Raw genomic sequence first — 16,728 nt, 5'->3', positions numbered from 1 at the left:
AGATTTTTGCTCCCATTCTTCATTTCCCACACCACTGTTCCACAGTTGTCACTTGCCGGATTTTTAGTGTCAATTTGGGAGCAATAACCATATTTTGTGACATTCGACAATATTCAGAAGAACCAGTGGTGTTATGACACTATTGGGCAAAAAAGAAATAAGGAGACATTACTGGGGATGTTTCCTGGTTTGGTCGAAAAAATTTTCATTTCATTCAGCGAAGCCTGGTTTTATGGTTTTAAGTAAGAACTTGTTGCATTAGTCTTACCAAAATATCTCCCCCAAGTGTGGTTAAACCAAAAGGACAGGAAGTATTTTATGTCTGTTACATAATGTGTGTATGTGTTTAAGCAGAACACAAACCCAACCGTGACAGAGAACAGAACTGTGACAGAGATCTTTATGAAGAACAACTCCCCCACACACACAGTTAAAGGGGAAATCTTGCTCTGTTTGGGAGATATCCTAGTTTAGAAAAGATGTCTAAGAGCTGTCATTATGTAAATGTGTCATGTCACAGTGTCACTAGGATCCAAAAGTCTTAAATACTTTCTCTTTTATAGTTTTCCTTATTTTCAAGAAAACTATTTCATATTATATTTCATATTTCAAGGTCGAATGTTGACAAGGTTGACTCTGAAAACGCTGCCTTCTTTGTCAAGAGCGTCAGTATTTTGATTCAGCATTCCGAGAAGCCACTTCCATTACAGAAAAAAAAATGTAGTAATAAATACAGAGAAGTGTAAAAAACAATAGCTGAAGCACATGTGGCTCAGTTACTGTATGTCATATTTAGACTTGATCAAGTCTTCTGTATTGTGTTGGGAGGATCATTAAATCTGTGATATAGAAAAGGTTTTTTTTAATTACCTGTTCGTGGAAGTTGTTTATGACAGTTATCTCTATCACGTAGATAAATAATGATGGTTGGGGTTTTGTGTCTCCTTTTAACTTTCTTATCCTCACCAATCTTAGAAAAAAAAAAGCTAATCTGTTTGTGGAATGATTACATTTGGAGGTCATTTAATTTGACCCAGGTTTGTTGACATGCGACACCTAAAATGTAGATCTGTTATTGTGTCTTACAGTCTGTTGTAAAAATGTTTAATTCTATGAATTCTCTGTTTTGATTGGCTTATTGACTCAAGATAAGCAGGAATTGTTTAAGTCCCATTACCTAGATAAGCAGCCCGTGTCAAAGTGTGTTATTTTATCTGTGTAGTTATAGGGCATCCCACAGGTTTGGAAGTTATGTATCAGCTTCATGTATGAATATTTAGTTGGTGGAAAGGAACAGTTGATGGACTGTCTTAATGAAAGGAGAAGCAAACGAAACTGTCATCGTTAACATAGAAATAACCTCTAAGAAAAAATCTTCTTCCATTTGGTGAAAATCTTCTCTTGGTGAAAAAAATCTTCTTTCCATTTCTTCCATCGCAATATTGCAGTATTGATGTGTCCCCTTCACACACAATACCGAAGACTTTGTCAAGTCTAAATATGACATCATGAAACCGCATCCGCTTGAACATTGAACGGTTGTATTTTTTATGTGTTACATTGTGTACTTCCTGAGGTAGTGACAGATTGTGCAATAGGCTGAATCTAGCATATTGAAGTCACGAATATGGCCTCTTGCTGGCGTAATTTTTCAGTATGTGATCACTGTTCGTGTTCGCCTTGAACCAAACCTGAAACTGAAAATATAGAGAGAGGGATCATTTTAATCTCGTTTTGACAGTATGACATCACAAATTGGCATCGTGTTAGTGCCATGACATGACCTTAAAACTATGATATCTCACAAACTTTGTGGAAGAAGCCGGGGGGGGGGGGGGGGTGGAGGGGGAAGTGGATGGGGATTTGTTTATCACAAACATTTAGCTAAAGAAGACAGTTGGGTTCACTTCTGTTTTTTATGGTTGATTAATTTGAATCTAGTTACAATTAATTATGAGTAACACTCTATAGTTTTATTTACACTGTGAACCAAAGACAAAGAGCCGAGCACTCCGATGGGGGGTCCGTGGGTTAATTTGGTGTCTCAGTCAATATTTACCGCTCTCTCACGTCAATCACCTTCTCTGATGGGACTCGGATTCCATCGTGTCGATGAGGGTCTCTCGAAGTAAGTTTGATCAGCTGATGGGAATAAGCCTGTTTAAATGTTTATCAGTTCATGGATTAAGTCTGTTGTGAGGTAAGCATGCAATTAACTCCATAAATAGTCCAGCAGTGTATCTATATAGCTATGTATGGACACAATCAGCTTATTATCAAACAGTCAATTTAACTGAATTTAACTAAGTTCTGTGGTATTAGTACACTTGGTTGTATGTGATGTAACCATGATTAAGTTGCTGAATGGATTTATTGGGCTTAGTAAACCTGATGAAGTACTTCACAGGCTTTAAAAAGACATATAGAACTCTTGCAATAAATAATAAGTGTTTCATTGGGATTTGGGAGTAAGAGGCATGAAACTACATGTCCATAAAATTTGCATGGAGTGTACTAAAGCACGGGGGGGGGGGGGGGGGGGGGGAAGAAGTGTGTGACCTTCAAGATGGTCTTCAATGATCAATCCCCTATCAATACGACTTGCAAGACCTTATAACTAAGCAGTGTCTTTCGCCGAATAAATCGACAATGTGACAATGAAAATTCACAGAATTACAGAAAGGAAAACCATGAAGTATACATACTTCTGGGGAGTTCTACTTGCCATAGGATGTACGTAACAGAACAGATGAACAATGCAGATATTAAGAACATGTATTTCCCCATGAAAGTAGGAACTGCCTTGAGTGCTGTGGCTTGTGGATTGGGAACAAAATTTCTCTGTGACCGGCATTAACTTTTGTGCCCACCAGTGTACTGAAATTACCGTATGGTCAAGTTATGTGATACTTAATGGCAATCATCTGTGCACTTTACTGAGGCTGTGCTGTTCAATCGAACGATTTGGTCATAGAAAATTTGTCTTTTCTTGATGGCTTTCATCTTTAGTCCAATGTTCACTGCAGTGATGTTTTAATATCTTCACATATCAAGGGACGAAATAACTGGGTTCGCATAGCAATTTGCTACCCAAGAATTGCCAGTTGCTAATCAATATTACTTTTGATTAGCAAAAGATGCAGTACCTGCTAATGCTAATTGCTATTTCCAAGAATTGTCGAGCAATTATTGCTAATCAATTCTCTAAAACTATTTCGCCCCTTGCATATAATCTCAGCATAATTTGGGAGAGTAATCAGATACTGTGTGTTAACTTGCATCCATCGGATGGGGGATGATGGGATCTTGACAAATGACCCAATTGATAGCACATCTGACCCAACGAAGATCATTTAAAACTTGACCCAAAGGGTAAATTTACGGTTTCCCTGCCCATTGTCATGAACGAAACAATAGTACTGTCCAGCACCTGTTAACCTGGCTTCACTGCACTTGCTTGCAAGTTCAACTCTGTTAGAATATTGTTTTGTTATGTCACATTGTTTATCATGCCAAAAACATAGAGTCCATGCCAAATTGCTCCCTCCCGCCAATCCAAATGGAGAGAGAGCATATATTTGCTCTTCTCCTTCTCCCCTCCCAACCCCTGTTTGCTTCGAGCCTTTCAGTCCCATGCAAACTGACTGTTCACAGTTAAGCATCGGGCGCCTTTGTGTTGGTACAGGCGTTAAGCAAATACTCTGGCATTGGGTTTGTGCATGAGACCATAACAGCTCGAATCAATACATGAACCTGATGTGGGAAAGCCGAATCAGAACAGCAGTGTCTTGTTGTCCTTACCAGTGGTTTAAAATAAAGAGGATTATACTTTTATCAGTTGAGTTTGAAATCCTGTCTGTGGTTTAGTCACTCATCAACCCCCTCTACTGGAGGGAGGACACATCAGGTGCTGCTATTGTCCTCCAGATAAACTCTGTACCTTAATTTCTTCAGGAGCAGGATGCTATAAAACAGAATTAATTTTTTTTGGACCGTGTGAATTTCACAAGTGATTTAATTGCTCATTGTTTCTGCACTCTCAATATCGGTCAAGCAAGCTGCACTTTGGAGAGAAAAATTTGGAAAGCAAAAATTGAAGGAAAAAAACAAAAAAAACAAAAAACATTTCTTTTGTTGTATCCTTCAGGCCGGATGTGTTTGTCGTCGAATTGTAGGAGCTTTTAAATGGAATATAAAGCTACAGCAAGATCAAGTTTGCCATTTAACAGCACTTGATAAAATCATGAATTATTTACCCTGAGTAATGGAGTTTTGTAAACTATCTGTTATCGTATGGATATGTGTTATTTCTATTCCAAGTAAGTACTTCAGATTTGTCCAGTTTACAGGCTTTTGATTGGTGGATATTGTACCTGCAAGTAGCAGAACCTTTTTTTACAGAGATTTGGAGATGGAATCATTGTCTGGGTATAAAACGAGCTATTTTGATTGGGCCAAATGTTGTACAACAGTAAAACTACTAAATTGTAATTGCTTTGGGATGGATTAAACAAAAGGTCCTTATTCTAGCTAATGGGAAATGAAGAGTTATAGGGAAAGAGTTGGGTAGGGGATAGGCTTCTACCAGTCTTATTGAGTGGGATAGGGGATAAGTTCCTACCAGTCTTATTGAGTTGGGTAGGGGATAGGCTTCTACCAGTCGTATTGAGTGGGGTAGGGGATAGGTTTTTACCAGTCTTATTGTTCACTGTACACTATTTGATACACAGTTATCATAGCTCTTGTGGTATAAGTGTAGGAGAAAATCTTATGTTTTTTGGTTTTAATAGACAAGGTGCTCATCCCTAACCTTCACAAATTGTATTTCATTTTGTAAAAATCACACAGAAAATGTTGTAATTAATTTGGTTAGGAGTGGAGGTCCATATTTATTAATAGAATAGTCATAAATCTTGACAGACGTCTGTTAGAAGAGGATGCAGCGGCCGAGGTAGTTGGTAAACAACAATAACGACAATAATGACAACATGTAAACAAAATAAATTAGGAATTTTCAAGATATTGTTTTTTAGCATACATGTTACAGACAAACCACAGAACAATAAACTGAAATAAAAGGCTTAAAATTGATGGCAACAGTCTTAATTGTTTCTCTTGGATTCGCAGCTTGCCCAGGATCAGCCACTGATTCTAGCTTGCACAGCAAAATGTTCATGTCAAAAGAACAATGTTTTGTTTTTTGTTTCAATCTTTTGTTTGACAACAAAGGTCATTGTTTTGTTTTATTTTGCTGTTTACATGTTTCTGTTTTAATGTGTCACACATTTTTCTTATAGTTTTGAATGGAAAAAGGAAAACCCTGGTCAGTCTCTGCTTGCAGGAATTGTTTGATACAAGGCTGCAAAACTTTTAAGCTCCATTTGAAACTTTTCTTGCAGGGTTTACAGAAATCATCAAAGCATAAGTTGTTTACGGGGAAAAGTAGAATTGAAAGGCGTTATTTATCAAGTGCTGAATGAGATGTGTTAAACAGACAGATAAGGATATGAAGATTATATAAATTTGGGGATTCATGTTTTGTTTGAAATATTGAAACTGAAACAAAGAAGTACCTAAATTTTGTGAATAAAGGCACAGATACATCAGTGCTTTGGGCAACTTTTCTGTCACGTGTAATCCTCCCATCTCCCACAAATTTAAAAATATTCACGTTCGTTGGAGTAAAACTTAAGATTCCTGTGAGAGCAAACATCTCTTTCCCATTCTCCCACCACCCTCCCCACCCCTCCTCCCCTCCCTCTTCTTGTATCCAAACTTCTTGGGTCTGAGTTTAGCTTAAATTTAAATGTAAAAACAGCGAACAATTAATGACTTTAACATTGTCTAAACAACTTGTTTCAAATAAACCAGAACATATTCAATATTATTCTCTTGACATGTGAGGAAGAAAGTTTGGTAGAAATATGTGAGAGCAAATGAAGCCAATTTTAACCAAATTCTTTCACTTATTTGCATTTGATTGAAATCGCTCAGTTTTGCTAGATGTCTCTTGGTTTTAGAAGAGTGATCTACATCCTACTGGGAGTGTTAAGCAGGGCTTCTTTCTTTCCCATTGCCTCTTGCTTTGCCTCCTGCTTCTCTTTAATTTGACTCTACCCCTCCCCCTCTCCCTCCCACACCCTAACCCCCCCCCAGCTTCCTGTAGATGAGAAAACTTGAGTGACGATTGAGTGAAGTGATGCCGAAAATCAACTCCTGTAACATCACAGGATATATATACAGCACTTACTGTATTCAGTAAATTCCCCTTAATTGTTTGCCTTTTAATACTTAAAGCCCAGTTTTATTGTCATTGTCATCTGTCTATTGTATGCCTTGGTTAGACTTAGCGGTAGTACCACTTTACCTCTGTATAAGAAATTGGTCCCTTCAATGGGAGAGTCTCACTTCAAGGATTCCAAATTGCTTGTATACATGTCCAAGTTTAGTCTATTGTGATACGAGCAAACTTTGTGCTCTGACCAATGAATTGTGACATTTTTGAATTGCTTTTCAAGCTAGTTATAGGGAGTGGTTTCTGAATTACCCTTAGCAGAGTGGAAAGGGATTATCTACTGTCCTTAAAGAAGTGTACAGCAGTCAATATAAAGTAAATCAAATGGGGAAGAGTTAGATTGTTGAGTTGTGTTTGTCAGCTTTGTTGTGAGTGAATGATCGCTGCGGACCTAGACCTTGTTTATTTAGTATGATGATCTTGTGTAGTACCCTCTACTTGAATTCAAAACTTCAAGAAAACTTCAAGAGTGGCCGATTCAAAACTTTGGATCAGGGGAAGTAGTGATACTTTGCACTAAATTCTCATTTCAGTGTACATTAGTTTATTAGGTTTTGCCGGTTACTTTCATTGTAAGTAACAAAGAAACGGTAAAAAATAAAAGAAAAAAGCAAAATAATAAGTAAATTAAAAAATTAAGAAATGTTAATTTACCCTTCTATGTGACTAAAACTAACATGAAAAAAGTTTCTGGTTGACAAAATGGTTTTAGATTGAGTTATGTTCATTTGGTTAAGAAAGGTACAAGATATTGTCGTAATTTTACTTAATCGTAGGTATCCCTCTCTTTACAGTCTTACTTGAAAAGAGCGGAAAATTATCTTAGGTAGAATATGATTTGAAATGCTTAAGTAATGCTTGTAAATGTTGTAACTGTGAGCCTGTTGTAGCCAAGAATTAGTTTGCTTTCCTAAGACTAATGTGTCATAATAAGCCAGTCAGTAACCATTGTTTGTTTCTTATTTTCTATATATATGTATGTATGTATATATTATATAACAATAATTTACAATCGCCTCTTCTCTTTTGAATTATTGTGTCCTTTCATGATCACTGACAATGATGAATCAATATATATATGCAAAGTATACGTCCATCTGCTGTGAATATATTATGTTGTATGTGTTGTCGGTATGGAGCTGTGATGTGAAAAGTAAAGCCTGTGACCTTTCTGAAATTCATTTGTAACTGTGTGTTTGTTTGATCATACACACACAAACACCTGTACAGTGGTTTGAGTTTGATTCTCTCCATGTGGAGACAACAGACCTACAGGTGTGTGTGTGTTTATTTGATCATACACACACGCACACACCTGTAGTGTGTAACAGGAGCATGGTTTGAGTTCGACTCTCCCTGTGGAGACATCAGACCTTCTGTCAAACAGGGGACCTTAATACCCTAATACTGCAATGTCCATTGATTTGTTGTGATCTATAGTAGTATCATGCTAGACCAAAAGGAAAGATACCTGATGAGATTACAAGAGGCCACCAAACTTGCATCAGGAGCAACAGAATTAGGCACAAAATACAAAGGTTTACAAAGGAAAACATGAAATTAATTAAATTAGTGACACACAGAATTTTCTTCATTGGGTGATACAGTTAAAAACTTGTAAATTATCATCTTTTATGGTCACGTTGTAACCACGTAGAATGCTTTGTTAGGTTAGACTGCATGGTATCCAATTCTATGTGTGAACTATAACAAGATGCTCAGGTAAAAGTGAATGCAAAATGCATCAATAAATTCTTCTTGATTGAATAGAAATAAAGCATTTAACAGTGAGTGTGTAATATAATGAATTATACAACACCTAATTATATTCCGGCCATTTGATTGGTCAATTGCTCGTCGATTGCATGCAAAATCCGCTCTATTGCACTCTATGAAATAGAACCATGTGTTATACTTTTTTGATAGCACTTTTTTCAATGGTAAGAGAGCAGAGAAACCTGTCTGTTCAAAACAATCTGTTGCATGAGTGCATTTTACCCATCTTAATATAATATGTTGTATAAAACAAATAATGAATGGTTTCCATTCGTGCAATAGTGCAAATATTTCATTCGTTGAAAGATGTAATTTGTTCCATTCAACTCGGCTGCGCCTCGTTGAATGGAACAAATTACATCTTTCAACTCATGAAATATTTGCACTATTGCACTCATAACCATTCATTATTTGTATGTTATTAGTAGATAATGGCACATATGCTATTGATAAACTGTCAGGTTCATCTATATAGCCTGCCGAAACCATGGAGTAGTAGTACTTAACATACAGAGTAACAGATGGAACAATAGCGTCAAATTTGACAGACATGTTTAACCAGCTTGTATGACTCAAGTTTTGCTCAGCAGTTGTTTTACTTTTAAATAGAAGCAGGTGGTTGTTTTTTGTGTCATATTGTCTTGTCGCCATGACAATGAGTGAGGACAAAAATTAACTAATTATTAATTATTTATGAATTATTTATTCCCTACATATCCCTGACCTGCCTATAGTTGTAAGCAATTTGCATACAATACTGTACAGCTTTGAAAGCTCTCACACTCAATCTGAAGATACCTAAACCTTTATTTGCATACATGTATGAATCATTCAAAGCAAACATTGTTTGATATTCTTGTTTAGTCATTTTAGTTGATAACATTTTTGCCACAATTTGTTGGATTTTTTTGGGAGAAAGAATTTTTTTCCACACAACATTCTTATATGAGGTACTTTATGATAGAAGATGGCTTTAGCATGGTATTTGGGTATAATGAGTCATAAAAAGCCATAATCCAATACTCTGGTCATAATCAAAATCAAGTCAAAATCCAAAAAATATAGCGACTTGAAACACAAATAATCTTTCTATGTGCCTGACATATATCTTTCTGTGTGTTGACTTGGAAGCTACTAATCACCTCTAAAATATCAGCTAATGTTCATTCAAACCAAACTGAAAGATAATGTTGGCTTTTCTGTGCATCTAATTGTTAATTATCTAAGTCGATTTGTTTTATTAAATAAACTCTAAAAAAAAATCTTTTTATCTAAAGGTATTCTGTTGAATTGTTGCTTGGAAGAGAATAGTTTGCTGATAAACGGTGTTAATCATATCAAGATCACTTCTTTCGTTTTACCGTAGATGTTATTGTTGTCAATTATTTTACTGTTTGAGGAATGCCCAATGTGTGCTTTGCACTTGACATCAGCGTTGTTTAATGTTTGAGTCATTTTTCCAGGAGCTCTCAATGCTTTCTTTTATCGGCATTGATTTGTTTAGATTTTCAAAGTGGATCTCAATATGGACTTTGTCAATCTGTTTAAACATCTCACGACGCACGCGACGTGTAGCTATGCTAATGCCAAGGATTGCATTGGATTGATAGGACTCTCATATTAACTGATTGGTTTTTATACATTCCTCTGGTCTTTGTCATAATCAAACAAACAAATAAGTAATATATACCAAACACAGGAACAGTTTAGCCTGATGTAAAGTTTCTGTTGAAGCGTCATGCTTCTGAGCATAATGTAAAGGGTATGACACTTGTTACAGGTGACCTCGAGAAAAACGTCATACTAGGATGAAAGAGCACTTTGGTGTTGGGATGACATATGGTATAGGAACATGGAGTTGACTTTACAGTAGATAGGTTTTGTGGGAGAAGGGAAGGGAGGGCAGGGGGGGGTGGGTGCATGGGGTGTTATTTTACTGATCAACTTCAATGCTAGCTGTTTCTTACTCTTTTGCAGTTGTCCATATGTCATACAGGGCTGCTAGTTCTATGTTTGGGAACTAACTGATTAACTGTTTGGGATTAAAAGATTAACTGTTTGGATTTAACAAGTTAGCTGTTATGGATATATATCCATTCCAGCTCTGGAGAAGGGATGTTGTGTTCAATATAATGAGAGTAATATTTCAGTATCTTGCACAATTGCATGGTGCAAGTATTAAGCATGTGTGGTTCCTGAGTTGAACCTGATGTTTCATATTTCACATTTCATGTACCAGCTTTAAAAATGCAGATTGGCATGGTCAACCTTGACTAGTGTAGTTTGTGGATTTTGGGGTATGTGAATGGTTATGTGAACTTTTGTGAACTTATGTGAACTATGACTGTTTATGGCAGTTTACCACTAATGCAAACAAACAGTTGCCTTTCCATGGTACAACCTGAAAAGTTTATGATTCCCTGATGAAGAGCAGTGTTGGGATCTTCCACGAGATGAATTTGAATTTGAATCTGTATCACTAAGTTATTTTACTGTTGAAGCTGGTTATTCCTCAGACAAACACATTATTGCTTTGGTTTCCCATCAACCTGTTTGAACAACAAACTGCTCACATTTCCACAAATAAAAAAGAAAGTTAATTTGTCTTAATTTTCTCCTCCAGGTAAAAACTGTACAATTGCTAACTTTTGCCTATCAACACCTTGCCTGAACGGTGGATCCTGCAATGACTTCTTGGAGGGTTTCAATTGCACCTGCTCTGACGGGTACGAGGGAGTCACATGCCAGAGCGAGACCGACGAGTGTGGGAGCACACCTTGTCAGAACGGCGGTCAGTGCGTTGACCTCTTAGCCCGCTATGAGTGTGTTTGTGCTGGAGGTGAGTCAACCGCAGTAGCTGTAAAATTATAGAATCAAACAAAATTACGAATCACTTATTAATTTACTGTTGTTAGTTTGTATCATTGCATTCATTGAATGTAATGCTCTGACTTGGACAACATTGTCCAAAATGTGGGTCAAAATGTGAAAAAATAAAAAATAAAGCTGTTGGAAAGTGCATTTATATTTTGATTTGGGTTCTTTGTTTTTCATCATGGCCTTGGTCTCATCATCAGGTTAAGGGATTTAAAATATATATATACTCTGAGAGGATATTTGTGCGGCATTCATGAATGTATTTTTTCTTGTCTTTGTTATGCAAGTGTCTGTGTAATTTGTTTATCTTTTAGGTTACTCTGGTGCAGACTGCCAGATTGACATAAACGAATGTGGTTCCAGTCCTTGCCAGAACAGTGGAATATGCCAAGATGGTATCGATATGTTCAGCTGTGACTGTCAGCCAGGATGGGAAGGTAAGTTTTCTTTTTTTCTTCTTTTGAAGGTAGTGGTGTAAAGATAGCAAGAGGATGAGGAAGGGTGTGGGGGCTTTGAGGTAGTGATGGCACAAGATGACTATAATATGATTGGACAGCAACTTATGGAATGTCATTAAACGATTGACTGGTGTAAATGAAATATCCTGAGTAACTGAATGTGAGTAGTTTTGCGGGTTGTAAATTGTCACTCTGAGCTGAAGTAGGGAGTAGAATGTGAGCATTCACATTTCAGTGTATGACTGTATGGTTGTACTTTCAAGAGAAATATTGTTTTTCATGTATGTTCTGTCATTTAATTTATTGTTCAGGACCTACCTGTGCCATCAACATTAACGAGTGTGCATCGGACCCCTGTCAGAACCAAGGGACTTGCCAGGACGGTACCAATGGTTACACCTGTCGCTGCACCATCAGTTGGGAGGGTACCCACTGTCAGACCGACGTCGATGAATGTCTCCGAGGGTACTGCCGCAATGGTGCCACCTGCTCCCACGGTCTCGGAACGTATAGTTGTACATGTGCGGCCGGTTGGACTGGGCAGAATTGCACAGATAACATCGACGAATGCCAGTCTTCGCCGTGCAGGAATGGAGGGAGCTGTGCAGACCAAGTCAATGGCTTCCAGTGTAATTGTGCTACTGGGTAAGCAATACCAATTCACAGCGCGTACTCCCTCATATAACCTTATGCGTTACCGTATATACCTCGATCTAGCATCTGGCAATTTCTTTGTGTGTGTGTATGGCCATCTCCCTTCCGTAATTGCTATCCTCTTGTGTAAGCATCGCTCTTGTATAGCTCTTCTTCATCAATCCTTCTCATCTTACATCTTTTTATCGCTTTGGATTCACAATTTGTGCATCTGTTTCACCACACAAGGTTATATGAGGTGAGTATGTCGCTCGTTAATTCCCAAACCAGGTAAAGTTTGGGGGTTCGTTATCATTGAAACAGTGGCTGCCAGAATCCTGGAGGGATACGAGTAGGGGATGGTGTCATGATTATCTGATGATAATTATGCTGATTGTTACCTCAATAACCACCAGCAATGCACTGTGTCAATCTCTCTGGATTGTTGATCGTAGTATGATTAATCACTAGAAAAATGAAAATACTTCCTCAGTATTTCTTACCAAAATCCCAGAAAAAGTGAAGGCTCTTTTCTGAAACTCAAGCTTTGACATAAACTTCTTTCAAATATCAAACATTTCTTGTGACTACAACAAACATTTTGCGGAAACATTTTTAACTGACCATAATTTGAGTTTCTATAAATTTGTAACATGAATGTAAAATTTGTTGAAACTCAGTCCAGGTTCTTGTCCTCGTTTCTGACAGGTTCACCGGAGAACTGTGTGAAGAGGAAGTGAACGAATGCATGTCACAGCCCTGTTTCCACAATGGTACCTGCGTCGATCAGATCGACGGGTTCCGTTGCGGTTGTCCATCGGCCTGGACCGGTCCCCGCTGTGAAACCGAAGTTGACGAATGTTCCTCCTCCCCGTGTTTCTACGAGTCTGTCTGCAGAGATCTCCTGGGTGGCTACGAGTGCGACTGCGTACAGGGAACGTCAGGAAGGAATTGTGAGGTCGAAAATAACGAATGTTCCAGCCTTCCGTGCCAGAACCAAGCAAACTGCATCGACCTATTGAACGGTTTCATGTGCGAGTGCCCCCCCGGATACACCGGCACGTTGTGCGGCCAAGACATGGACGAGTGTCTCTCCAATCCCTGCGAGAACGGAGCCACTTGCCAGGATCAACTCAGCGGTTATGCTTGCACCTGTCTGGAGGGTTACACCGGTCGCAAATGTCAGGTGGAAATAAACGAGTGCACTTCGCAGCCGTGCCAGAACGGAGGCCGCTGCGTGGATGACATGAACGCATACAGCTGCGTCTGCCGAGCGGGATTCACGGGAGACAGATGCGAGACAGACATCGACGAATGCGAGAGCAGCGATTGCCAGAATGGCGCCACCTGTACGGACGGGATCGACGACTACACGTGCGAATGCGTCACAGGTTACGAGGGAGACTTCTGCGAATCGGAAATCGACGAATGCGCCTCTTTTCCCTGCACCAACAATGCGACCTGCGTGGATACGGTGGGCAGTTATCGTTGCGACTGTCCGTCGAATTTTCAGGGCACAAATTGTGCGGATGACCTGGACGAATGCAGCAGTGTGTCCGGTCCCTGCAATCCTCCGGGCACGGCAGAGTGTGTGAACACAGTGGGAGGGTACCAGTGTATCTGTGGCCAAGGTGAGTCTACACACTCTTCATGATAACAGGGAAGAAATCGGCCATACTCTTGTCCTGCTGGCATGATGTAATTAATGATGTAATTAATGATAATATGATAAATAAAATGTTGTCTTTGTTTCCCTCTGACAGGATTTGAAGGCCGGCACTGCGATGTTGACTTGGACGAGTGTCTCAGCGACCCGTGCTACTTTGGTGGCACGTGTGTAGACGGTCCGGACAGTTTCAGCTGCCTGTGTCCACCAGAGTTCATCGGAACACGATGCGAGGCCGTAGTCAGGCAGTGTAATTTTAACCCGTGTAGTGTTAACTCAGTCTGCGTGGACAAGCCCGAAGGTATGTGTGGAAGTCATATCAGTTATACAAATCATGTCATAACCACATATGTATCATTAATTTCGCAGACTTAGGATGCCCAGCAATAAAATCAATGTCATCGTTGAGTGGTCGTCCCAGTATGATCGTATTGAAGAAAGTGATGTTATTTTGAATACCCACATTATGTGTTGTTTAAACAAGTTTTGTTGTGTAGGTCTTTCTTTGTAGTGCATCAATTTGCAACTTTATATCAGGAGCAAAGAATTCTATGTGGTTCCCCCTAGTGCTGATGATAATGTTTCCATGGTAACCTATTCTGTCATACAAAGACCAATGCAGACGTTGGTAGCTTTTGTCTTTCCTGTACAACAGAGGTGTAGACTTCAGTAACATAGTCAACATTGATATTATGTATGTAGTTTTGATCATCTTTCGTGGAGTAATAAATTGTTCAGACTTTGAGTAGCAGTCTTGAAAACTCTGAAGTTTGTCTCAATTGAAACAGTATATTGCCTGTGTACTAAACTGCTGTAAATCTTGGGACTTTTTTAAAATTTACCGTATTTTGCATAGAATTTCCTGATGCGATAAACTGGTTAAATTGTACCCTGCCAGTTTTAGCCTAAAACCTAGGGGTAGCAAATATATGGGTAAAACCAAAGCTTTTCATTGTACTCAGCTCATTAGGTTTAAAGTGCAAAGTAAATTAATGTTATCTCTGACATGCAACCAATGACTTTATTATGAGTATAATTCCAATGTATATATATGTGCCCCCCTGCTCCCATATATGTGCTACATCTGGGAAACAGGCACGCTGTCATGAAAATCCATCCATTTATTGATTGCTTATTGTGAAAATATTGCTGAGAGTATGTTAATACAGAGGTCGGCTGTAATGTACTGTACATTCCTCTTATTGTTGTTCTTGAGTGCTGATCTGTGGTTATGCAAGTGTGTCAATAAAACAGTATGAATCATATTCATCTCACAGGTGGCCTAACATGTTATTGTTTTCCTGGTTACTATGGCGACAACTGCGAAACCGAAGTCAACGAATGCGGGTCGAGTCCGTGTCAGAATGGTGCGACATGTCTGGACCAGCAAAATCAATTTACCTGTGAATGCGTTCTTGGTAAGAAGTTTTGTCATTTCTGACTAGGATGCAAAAAAATTGAATTTATTGTTACTCGTTGTTTACCCTTGGAAGTGTTTCTCAGAATCTGGGCAGTATTTAATAACAAACAGCAGGTTAAAAAAAAACCTTGCCTGTTGGTAATAAAAACATAAAAATCTAGAAGCTAAGATGTTGGCAAAATATAACCTAATCTACGTTATTTGGCTCCAAATGACAATAAATTTTTGTGTGTCACTTCTAAAATGCTAAAGGTTGCCAAATGGTTATGGATAAATATGAAAGCAATAGATACAATGTGTACATATGTCTTTGGTGGTGGGTTGGGGGGGGTTGGTGGGTGGTGGGAGGAGTCTTTCTTGGAGGGCGTATTACTGAAGTGTTTATATTCAAGCAAATGCTTCTGTTTAATTTCTCTGGATAAAACCATGTTAGGATTCCCTCCCCTTCTCATCCCAGCTTACACAAACAATACCAGTTGTCCAAACGTAACATTGCAATGCAATAGGATGCGATTCATTTGAATACAATAATACAATACAAAGCAACACAAACACGAGGCAAGACAACACCAAAGGCAAGACAACACCAAAACAAGACAACACCATTTCTTAAACCTTAACATTGAAATGACTGCGAAAGGAAAACTAAGGTTACCAGTTATTAGAACAATGACAAGAGGTATGCAGATGATGGAGGGAGTAGGTACACTGCATAGAATGTTGATAACAACTTAGATAGATAGAATAAGGTTTTTGTACAGCCCACTCTCTATCTATGGTGAGATGAAATAGACATGTACAAGTGGGCTGGACCAGGAAACAATTATAAGGTTCTTAAGGAAACCTAGAACAGCATTGTGAACTCATTTATGGACAAAACAACAGGATTTTTAAAGTAAATACCATCTTTCTCAGGGTGCCAGTGAGCTACTCTTTTCGACCCTTCTTCCATGGCCATAAGTAACTCTGGCTGCACTGTTCCATAGAGATTGTTGCTCTGTAATGAGACTAACATTAACAACATAGTACAATGAGTCGCACATTATCAATTCTGTTAATAACCATTGAAATTATGAGATTTTTAATCACAAGATCAGGAGGACGTAACCTTTGAAATACAACATCTTTCACTTTTGTTAATTTAATATTTCAAAGGATGGTTGGTCCAATAGCAAACTAATCCAGGTACTTCAAATGAAAAGTTAATCTCCATCATCATCACAAATTGAATGCAGTAGAGCCTGCCAGCTAGTTAATGGTTGTATGAGTGTGTTATTGTCCTATCAGTGCATGATGGAGCTGTGTGTTATGTGGAGAGTGCTATGACCTGCCAGGCTAAACTTACCAGGAAACAGTGAAAGTGTAACACTTGCACTAACACTTACAAAACATGCTTACTATTTAAGTGAAGGTTCTGCTATATATATATAGTAATGCTAGTGATTACTGGATCTCATCGATGGCACAAAAGATATTCGAAATATCAAATTGCATTCGTTAATAGCTTGTCATTGGTTGCAACAATGTGTGTATTATGGAAACTTCTGGACATGTATGCATGTAGCTTGCCGGACTTGTGTTCTTTTGGAATCGATCTTTAAAA

At 38.4% G+C, this 16,728-nt stretch overlaps 1 protein-coding gene across 5 annotated transcripts in view; it reads left to right on the top strand.

Moving 5' to 3' along the window:
• LOC139963911 (uncharacterized) overlaps positions 1–16,728 on the top strand; it is an 88,583-nt gene that overhangs the window by 51,009 nt on the left and 20,846 nt on the right. For 4 of the 5 annotated variants that reach the window (XM_071965128.1, XM_071965129.1, XM_071965130.1 and 1 more), the window contains 6 exons: positions 10,695–10,910; positions 11,263–11,385; positions 11,718–12,051; positions 12,748–13,670; positions 13,803–14,006; positions 14,983–15,123. In XM_071965128.1, coding sequence (XP_071821229.1) covers positions 10,695–10,910; positions 11,263–11,385; positions 11,718–12,051; positions 12,748–13,670; positions 13,803–14,006; positions 14,983–15,123 — 1,941 coding nt within the window. Of the gene's footprint in view, positions 1–3,364; positions 4,320–10,694; positions 10,911–11,262; positions 11,386–11,717; positions 12,052–12,747; positions 13,671–13,802; positions 14,007–14,982; positions 15,124–16,728 lie in introns of those variants that run through there. The other variant, XM_071965131.1, reaches the window with a different exon arrangement.

Source organism: Apostichopus japonicus, chromosome 22 (genome assembly GCF_037975245.1).
Source record: "Apostichopus japonicus isolate 1M-3 chromosome 22, ASM3797524v1, whole genome shotgun sequence".
NCBI lineage: Eukaryota > Metazoa > Echinodermata > Holothuroidea > Aspidochirotida > Stichopodidae > Apostichopus > Apostichopus japonicus.
Note: the sequence above shows the minus strand (reverse complement) of the source record. Positions and strands in the feature narration are given on the sequence as shown.